Source organism: Phascolarctos cinereus, unplaced genomic scaffold (genome assembly GCF_003287225.1).
Source record: "Phascolarctos cinereus isolate Bilbo 61053 unplaced genomic scaffold, phaCin_HiC Scaffold_726;HRSCAF=1367, whole genome shotgun sequence".
In the NCBI taxonomy this organism is placed as follows: domain Eukaryota; kingdom Metazoa; phylum Chordata; class Mammalia; order Diprotodontia; family Phascolarctidae; genus Phascolarctos; species Phascolarctos cinereus.
This window is the reverse complement of record NW_027556098.1, coordinates 330,735,629-330,745,861: the sequence shown is the minus strand read 5'-3', so window position 1 is coordinate 330,745,861 and position 10,233 is coordinate 330,735,629. Positions and strand designations below refer to the sequence as shown.

At 42.1% G+C, this 10,233-nt stretch overlaps 1 protein-coding gene across 1 annotated transcript in view; it reads right to left on the bottom strand.

Annotated features, from left to right (window-relative positions):
• Positions 1–1,667: 1,667 nt before the first annotated feature.
• Positions 1,668–10,233, bottom strand: part of CCDC81 (coiled-coil domain containing 81) — a 74,977-nt gene continuing 66,411 nt past the window's right edge. The window contains 2 exon segments of the mRNA XM_020993819.2: positions 1,668–3,411; positions 5,402–5,527. Of these exon segments, the coding sequence (XP_020849478.1) occupies positions 3,270–3,411; positions 5,402–5,527 (268 nt within the window). The 3' untranslated portion in view covers positions 1,668–3,269.

The following is a 10,233-nucleotide window of genomic DNA, read 5'->3' as shown; positions in this document are numbered from 1 at the left end:
GCAGTTGTTGAAAGTCAGTTTTGGGGGAAGTGGACACAGTACTTAATTAAGTATCTAAAAGGGCAGAGAAACCCAAGGAGGTCAGAGAAAGAAAGAAAAGTCCCATATACATCAAAACATTCATTTTTGTGTTAGCAAAGAACTGGAAACAAAGTAGATGTCCACTGATTGAGAAATGGATGAATAAATGACAACTATGAAGAATTTAGAAAAGCATGGGAAGATTTCTATATACTGATGTAAAGTATTGTAAGCAGAACCAAGAATACGATATACATGACTATAAAAACATAACAAATTAGAACAAAAAAATGAACCTGAATGTTGCATAATTACAATGAACAAACTTGCCCCCAAAGATGACTTGGAGGAAAAATGCATTTCTCTCCCTTATTTGTAGAGGTGGGGGACTATGGAAGTGAAGTACTGAATATGCCATCAGATCCAGGTGATATGTCAGCTTTAGTAAACTGTTTTTTTTTCCTTCTTTTTTTGTTACAAAAGGTCACTAAGTAGGGAAGGAGGGAGGAATATTTTTGAAAAAGGAGATAAGGTCAATAAAGATTTACAAAGAACAGAAATGGGAGGTAAGAGGCAAAGAAGACAAATTGCTACCACATCATAATTTTGCCTACACTCAACCTTACAGGGTCCAGTTAATTCCCTCAACACATGATGTCATTTTGTGCCTCTCCAACATTCTTCCCCTATATAAATTCCCTAAATTAGAAGGCACAATAGATAAGACTTCTGGGCCTAGTCAGGAAGACCTAAGTTCAAATCCAGCTTCAGATACTTCTGAGCTGGGTGACATTGAAAAGTCATTTAATCACTTGTCTGCCTCAGTTTTCTCAACTGTAAAAAATGAGGATCATAATAGCACTTAGCTCAGAGTTGTGAGGATCAAATAAGATCATTTTTGTAAAGCACTTGGCACAAAGCCTGACACATAAGTAGGCACTTAATAAATGCTTATTCCTTTCTTATTCCCCCAAGCTTCAAGACTGCATATACTGCTTAAATTATAGCTTCAGTCTTTGCTTTTTTAATATAGTTATGCGCTGTGCTTAAGATCCATCAATTATGTAGGAGCTTCCAAGAGATGAATTATAATTTAGCCCATGGAACAACTTCCTAAGAAGCTGAGCTGCATAACAATAGCGTGGGCTCAGTTGGGAGGTGATAGATTCCACACACTCTGAGTTTTGAGCAGATGCTGAGCCTAAGTCTACGTATACATCTCTCTCCAAAGGAGCACATCACTTCTACGATATTTGAGGTTGTGGGCTTGCAACCGTTCTCATCTGAACAAGGGCGGCACTCAATTCTTAATGCCCACCTACCATTCCAGGGCTGTAAAGTAGCTTTAGCCATCTTGCACAAATTGCATTATCAATGAATGGCCAGTGTTGACAAGATATTGACAAAAAAGACAAAAGACAAACTAGATTTCTATAAATGATTTTAAATGCCCTAAAACTGCAGTTATTATGGAAGAAACTATAGCATCCAAGTGCCAGAGTGTTATCCCTCTTTTTGGAGTCATCTAAGTCACTTAACCCTGTTGGTCTCAGGAGAAAATGACAAACCACACCACCATGGAAAACCCCAAATGAGGTCCTGAAAAGTCAGACATAGCTGAAATGACTCAACAACAAACAGCAACCTGTTTATCCAGAACAGACAAGAATTGTGTTGATCTTTATTAAGCACCGAGCTTGGCTGGGATGTAAATTACAAAGAAGCAAATTTCAGGTCAACATGAAGAATTTCCAGCCACTCGAGCTGTGCAACAGGATGCCTCCACAAGTAGTGAGTTCCCTGTCATTGGAGGGCTTCTTCAAGCACAGTCTAGATGACTAGTGGTCAAGAATGGGATCCATGCTTCAGATAGGGGGCTGAATCAGTTCACCCATGAGGTCCTGTCCAACTCTAAGATACTAGTATTCTATGTAATAATATGATTATGCACTTTCCTTTGGTGTTTGCTGATGGCACAATCTATGCAACCAGCAAAGACAAAGTATAAAAAAGAAACCAAGTCTGCTTAAAATAATATTGTGATCACAGTGTGTCAACACCACTTCAGGTTTCCTCATTCCCCTTTCTGTGTCCAACTGGGGTTTGAAGGATAGAGGAAGGAGACAGTAGTATGCATGGTGGAAAGAGGAGGGCTATATGGAGGTTATGTGCACACACATGTGGTGTTTGGAGTGCAGCTGGATGTAAAACCTATGGGTGGCTTGATTAGTGGATGGTTGACCCTGAGGAGGGAGAAGGGAGAGGATGATATTTAGAACGTGCCAGTACATTGATGAGTGTGTCCTAGATGAAAAAAAAATGCTGAGGAAATGTTCTAACCAACTCTTGTCTGAGTGACAAGGGCTGACCAGGAAATGCCCCCCTTTAAGAAGCAGAGGGGAAGGGGCTATCAAGATTCCTCCAGTCCTTTTATCTTGGGACCATCCCTCTCTGATCTACCTCCACTTCTCCCTCCTCTAAGATTTTTGTTCCACTACTATCAAAATTGGTCCCCTGCTCCCCACATGCCTGGACCACCCCACCAAAATTCAAACCTGTTTGATCTTCAATGAGGCTTTCTGCTGTCTTCTTCTACCTTCTTGCTTTTATCGGGCAAAGCCTCAGGCCCCTGAGCCTTCGACTCGGTCCCATTAACTCTCTCAGTCTTGGGCCCCACCTGTGATTATGACACCAACCCCGATGCTTCCAGTGCCTTGGAGAAGATAGGGTTGGCTAAGGGGTGGACAGTTGCCATTATCAAATGCCACGCACAGGTAGGCACTTTGAAAAATATTTATTATGATAATGCTTATTGTAGCACAAAAGAATGAAGTGACTTGCCCAAGGTCACATGGGGCAGGGATAACACAGTAGCGTCCCAGTCCAGTGTCACATCTCACGAATCCCACCAAACACAGGGACGGGAATAACCATTGTCCCCTCCCCGGAGCCCTAAGCCAGTGGTAGTCTAGCCCTTACCACCCTACTCTATAACTCAACTCCAAGCAGACAGAAGTATCGAAAATCAATGCAGGTGACCAGGAAGGGGGGAACCTATTTTTCCCATTTGATTTTTTTTATCTGAACTCTACCAGAGAACATAGAGAAAAAGACTTCTAAAACCGAAGGCACAAAAAAAACCTCGTAATATTGTTTTCATTGAGGTGTGATAAGCAGTCCACAGTCACATCACCATATCCAAAAAGAGTAAAACTTTTCCCCAGGAAACCCAGGCCCAAACGTTTCTTTTAAACCAGCAGTCTGGAGCCATGTAAGTGTCTGGTCATCGGCCACAGGTTAGTTTCCCCACAGTTGTTCAGACGCCTCTTACACTGGCAACAGCGTCGGTACTTCTCACATTGATCCAGGATGAACAACTTGTCAGAAGCCCTAAGAATATAAAGAACAAGAATCCATCACTTCCATTCAATTTAGCAAACATCCATCATTACATACAAAGAACTGAGAGGCGTCACAGTCAGGAAGACTGAGGATTCAAGTTCCATGCCCCTGGGTCCCGTGTGTGTGTGTGTGTGTGTGTGTGTGTGTGTGTGTGTGTAAACCCACAATGGGTATGGGACCCGGGATACTCTCCAAGATGATAGGTTACAGAGCAGGTGGTACTCTGCATTGGTAAAGGAAGATTCCCCACCACGAGTTTTCCTTTGCCAGTGAAATAATAAGGCTGGCATATATAGACATAGACTTTTCGTAGTTCTGGAAATGGTGGTGACGAAGAATGGCCATCCAAAAGCCTGGTCAGAGGCCTGGTGGATAAGGATGAAAAATGGAAAGTTGAGACATTTGTTCATTTATTCAGCCATTCATTAAGTATCTATTATGTGTAGCGCAGTACTAAGCATTGGAGGAAGAGGCAAAAAGAACGATCTCTTTCTCTCTAAATATATATGTACTGTGTGTGTACATTTGTGTGTATGTACACACACACACACACACACACACACACACACGGCTCTCTATCCACCATGATGTAGCTAGATGGTGCAGTGGATAGGGCACTGGACCCGGAGTCAGGAAGATGAGTTCGAATGCACCATCAAACACTTCCTAGCTGTGTGACCCTAGGCTTAGCTTGGGGCTCCTCAGTTTCCTTATCTACAAACAGGTAGTTGGGACAAAATGAGTTAATATTTATAAAGCACTTTACAAGCTTTACCATAATGTATAATTGCTAGCTATTATTATGACACAGCCTCCCTGCACTCTGTGTCATCAAGACATTTCACTGAAGTCACAGAAGGGTATTGGCACATATAGTGTGTAAAATATATATACTATTGTATATATACACATACATTCCTACATGTAAGCTATGTGTTTTTATATGTGTTTTATACATTCACAGTGTATGTGACATATAACACAGGATTATGCTTAGTGCTTACTGTCTATTCTGAAAATATGCATTTATCAATGACCATAAAAAAAGACAAAGAAGTGTGAGATATGGGCCAAAGAAAGATCCAGACCAGGGGTCTAGGGAAATTTGAAGTTAGAGAGATCACTTCTAGCTAGGGGAGGCAAGGCAGGATTCATGTTGGAGGTAGCACCTGATCTAGAGCTTGAAGGAAGGGAAAGATTTCAGTAATTCCAGTAGCAAGAAATGAAGAAGAGAGGACATTCAAGGTATGGTGGATGACCTAACCTGCGTGAACGCACAGAGTAGAGAGAGCAGGTAAGACTGGGGAACATGACACCCCTTCCTTTGGAATGTGGACTGCAGAAAGGAAAGAAAGGTGAAATAAGACTAGAAAAGTAGGTTAAAACCAGATTGCGGAGAGCAATTTGTGGATCTGTATTCATTGTCTAGGCAACAAGGATCTATTAGAGGTTTCTGAGCAGAGGCAGTGACAAGAAGACCGAGGTGTTAAGTATGGCATGGCATATTTGCACATAGCAAGCATCCTACGTGCCCTGTTATAATGTATATACCAGGAGGAGGGAAATATGTTCTTATTTACCATTTTTATCTCCTTTAACGCCTAGTACTGTCCTGCTAACAATAACAGGTGTAAACACAGGGCTGACTAAATGAATGAATGTCTACGTTTTCTATTCCTCATCCTTATCCACCAGTGCTCTGCCCAGGCACTTGGATTGCTGCTCTGCCAGTCAACACCATTTCCAGAAATGAAATTTCTTCTTCTCCCTCTCCTACTGTCTGTCTGTCAGCACTGAGGGGAACCTCTGAGGGTATCCCCATTCTTTGGCCAAGAACACTGGCACACAGAAAGCAAGTCAAAGAGGAATAAGGCCCCTCTGAGGAGAGGCAAAGATAGAAAGGTCAAGGAAGTGAGACAAGGCAGAAGCTGGTTGTTTGTTTTCAACAGTTAAAGTTGGGGCCCTTGCTGAGCCTGACCGTTTAAAGATTTTTTCCTCCATATCCCGATGCCTCTTCAGCTCAGCACTTTTCTCCCAGTTCTCCTGCAGACCTTGGTTCATCTTCATTGTCTTCTCAAGCTCCGCCATTCTGTCTGCCAAGTGCCTAAAAAGAACAGGATACATCAGCTTTGGGCAGAGACGCTGCTACAAACACCAGTGGACAAAGACCTGGTCAGATTCTTGGGCCTTCTCTTGGCCTCCCTTTAATGGGAGCAAATGGAATGCTTTGGCTGAGTCTGCCATCTCTGAGAAACAAATTAAAAGGCTCTCATTCTGGTCCTCTTTTTCTTCTTCCATAAAATGAGTGGGAAGGACCATATGATCTCTACTGTCTGGTCCTAATACTGAACAACTCACTTCTGTTCTACAACACGGCTTCACTACTGCTTAATGATTGTTCAGCTATTCTTTTATTGACCCTTTATTTCATTCCCCACAGTTACTGCTCAAACCCTCAAACCCTCAAACCCTCAACCATAACCCCATTCCCATTCTCACAGATTAGATTTTCAGGCTGGCAAGTCACTTAACCACTGTCTGCCTCAATTTCCTTATCTGTAAAATTGGAACAACAATATGTCTACTTCCCAGGGTTGTGAAACTAAGAGGAGATATGTATGTATCTGTATACATACATAAATACATATATATATATATATATATATATATATATACTCCATATAAATGTTGAATATTAACATTATTAAAATCAACAGGGTCCAGGGAATAGACCTGATTTCAGAGCTCCTGGCAGTGAGCCTCCTCTGTTGATGTACTTTCTCAGCAACTTAATAGCCTTAGAGAGCTTCCTGCCAGCCTGAATGGTTAAGTCACTTGCTGGTGGTCATCAGAGAATTTGGGTCTGAGACAGGTCTTTAACCTAGGTCTTTCTGGCTCCAGGCCCAGCTCTCTTGCCTTTTTTGTATATTGCCATGGGTCAGCAGCTGGATAGTGCAATAGATAGAGCACTGGACCTTGAGTCAGGAAGACCTGAGTTCAAATGCACCATCAGACACGTCCTAGCTGTATGACCCTAGGCAAGTCACTTAATTTGTGTCTCCTTTAATTTCTTCATCTGTAAAAGGATATCAAAAATTGCAATAAAAGCACTTTGAAAACATTAACACACTATAGAAATGCTAGCTATTATTATGAAACTCAGCCTCTCTACATTCCACGTCTTCAAGATTTACCATTTCACTGACATCACAGAACATTAGAACTGGAAAAGACCTTAGAGCATATAAGCTAATCCACTCAGTTGATATATTGAGGAGAGTAAGGGCCAGCAAGGGAAAGGGACTCTTCCAAGGTAACCCAAAGGTGAACTGCACAGCCTGTACTAGCACTCAGATCTTCTGACTCCCAGGCTAATCAGGGATCTTTTCATTATCTCAGGCTGTTTTCTAGAGTTTACACAATTTGGTTTTCAGGCCTATTGTTACCAACGACTCTGATATATACTGCTTTTGATGGAAATTCACCCCCTAGGGACCAATAGTCACAAACCTTCCCCTCTGTCATCATGGCCACTATAGTAGCCCAAATTTTAATCTCACCCTGTTGAAGTCGTGGGGCATGAGGTAGGGGAGGGGAGTGGAGGGCACAGAATTTGGCACAGAAATGAACTGGGGCGGGGGAAGCAAACAGGCATCAGCAAGTGAAACAGGCAACTTCTTTGTTAAATAAAACAAACCTTCCATTGCCTGTGAGGCTATGTACCCTGTAATGTATGCAGTGGTGTCATTGGCAGAGAAATGAATAGAGTATTATTTATTTGACCTCCAGATACAATGATGTTGTGTTTTCTCAGTCTCTAATAATTATAGCTCACATTTCTCTAGCAGTCTACATTTTAGCGTAAGCTTACAGATCGCTAACTCTCAAACCACACTATGAAACAGGGAGGGCAAGATTATGATCCCCATTTTTTTAAATGAGGAAACTGAAGCAAAGAGAGGTGAAGGGACTTGCTAAACACCATTCAGTGAGTAAAAGTGGCTTGAGAAAAGGCTACTTTTCTCCAAATTTAATGCTCTTTCCATAAACCATGTTGCCTGTCACATATTCTGTAGCCTGGGTTGGGGGGAAAGGCAATGGTCTTCAAATATGCAGTCAGAGTGATTGGGATACTTAATGGGCCAAATGTGCAGTCCATAGAACACGGAAGGTTCTTAGAGCCCATCTAGTCTCATTTAACAGATAACAACACTGAGGCCCAGACAGGCAAAGTGAACCAATTGCCCATTAGGTTTATAAACACAGCTAGAACTAGACCCCGAATCTTCTCTTAGACCAGGGCTTTCTCTAATAGACCAAGCTACTGTCTCCACTTAGTTGTTTCATTTTCACTTCTTCCAGTCTCAAAGAAATATAAAATAAGTTTTCATTTCTGTGTCTGCTTATTTTGTTCTTATTTTGATCTGGGGCTTCCAAAGTGAACTCCCAACTATGCACTGAGTTGACCATAGGCACAGACTGGGCCTCACTTTGCTTTAGACTAGCAATAGCCACTAGGGGTCAGTATTCTCTCATAAAAATGTTTGCAATCGTTTCATTCGTCTGCATTTTGAACATCATTACTCTTTCCTCCCTAGGAAAATCTTCCAGTAGAGGCTGGAGAACCATTTCTCAGGGATATTCCTATAAGAGAACAATGCTTTATGTTAGTGGAAGACTTCTACATACATGTTGATGTTCTCTGAAACACCCGGCCTCTTGGTCCCTCAATCTCCTCTCAGCCGAAGATCTATTTTTCTCCCACTGTACCTCAGCCACATAAAAGAGATGGTCACACCCTGGATTTCTCCATCACCCAAAAGGGTTCCATTTAACCATCAAAAACTCCCAAATCCCTTTATTAGATCATGGCCTCCTGTCATTTCATCTTTCCCCATGTCTTCACTCCTCTCACCCTATTTTACACCTTAATCATGACCTCCACTCCCTCTATCCCCTTCTCAGGTCATTAACTCTGCTCTGGCTTTGTGTTTCTTTCTTTCCTTCCAAATCTTATATAATCTTTTAATCCTATAGGTAATGAGTTCACTCCACACTGTCCTATGCCCTAGAATCGCTTAACTTTTGTCCTATACCAACATTCATCCATCCCAATCCCAGCCTGAGATAATTGCCACTGTCCACTTCCTTCATTCCTTCTCAGGTCTTCATCATGAACAGAAGAGGAGAAACTGAGCTGAATGGGCCAACTACAATTTATGTAAGCTAATCTCAGCTGGGCTTTCACGGCAGCAAAACGATCCTCTTTCTCCCCACGGAAGTTGTTCCAAACCTTCTTTTCTCTCAAACCTCCAACACTTTCCCTTCCCTCTCAGCTGAGGCAATAAGCAACATTTATTAACTTTACTGAGTGTCAGGTGCCCTAATAAGTCCTGGAGATACAAATCCAAGCTAAAAGAAAAACAATCTCTGCCTTCAAGGTGCTTACACTCTAACAGAGGACAACACATAATAGGGAGCTGAAAGGGAAGGGGAAAGAAGGCATCAGCATGGCCTCATAACTTTGCTGAGAAAATAAGAGGTCATTTGTATACTTACTGGTTTATGTATTCTACATGTATATTTTATCTTCCCTTATAGACTGTAAGCTCCTTGAAGGTAAAGACTATTTCATTTTTGTCATTGTATCTCCAACACCTAGCATAGTACTTGGCACACAGTAGACTTTTTTTTTTGAGGCAATTGGGGTTAAGTGACTTGCCCAGGGTCACACAGCTAGTAAGTGTCAAGTGTTTGGTCTGAGCCAGATTTGAACTCGGGTCCTCCCGACTTCAGGGCCAGTGCTCTATCCATTGCACCACCTAGCTGCCCCACACACAGTAGACTCTTAACAAATACTTGTTGATTAATTAATTCCGGCTCAAAGAGGATTTAGGTTAAGTTGATCATTTCTACTACTTACTAGCTATGTGACCTTGGACAAAATATTATCCATCTCAGCTCACTTCTAATCTCATCACCATGCTGTTAATTCAAGCCTTAACTGACACCACCTTCCTCAGCCTCTCCTCCCCTTTGACAGGAGGGCTGGAGGGTAGACTACCAAACTCCTTCTAAGGCCTTCCTTTATAAAGCGCAGAAACTGGACTTTTGCTTCATTCCACTCTACATCTGATGCTCTGCCTGGTTTCAATTCCATGGAACAAGATGTCCCCAGGTACTTTCTTGTTTAGCAAAATTAATTTCATGGGGCACCTAGGTTGGAGCAGTGGACAAAGCACTGGCCCTAGGGTGAGGAGGACCTGAGTTCAAATTTGGCCTCAGACATTTGACACTGACCAGCTGTGTGACCCTGGGCAAGTCACTTAACCCCATTGCCTAGCCCCCCCCCAATTTTAATTTCAGGACTGAGTGGTCATTTGTCAAAAGTGAAGGATTTCTGGACTAGAGAAGCAATTTATTTATGCTAAAAACCCAAACAGCACAAATTGTTATACATGAAGATTCAAGTTTCCCTCTTTCCTCCACACCCCTCCCCCAGCTTTTCTGCTCCTTTTGTGTGTTGTCTCCCCTCCTTAGAGTGTAAGCCCCTTGAGGGTAAGGACTGTCTTTCTTTTTGTCGATTGTATCCTCAGTGATTAGCCCAGTCCTTACTCTCTCTGGGTCTTCTGCAGCATGTAGCCCAGTAGGCACTTAATAAATATTTATTGGATTGAATTGGTTTACCTGTACCTGTGGAATGAATGAATGGGATTAACTGATCTTGGTCCCTTTTCCAGCCCCAATTTATATGTATGTAAGAACATTAGAAAGAAGAAGGTGTGGAGAGAGAAACAGCTCTACGATCTT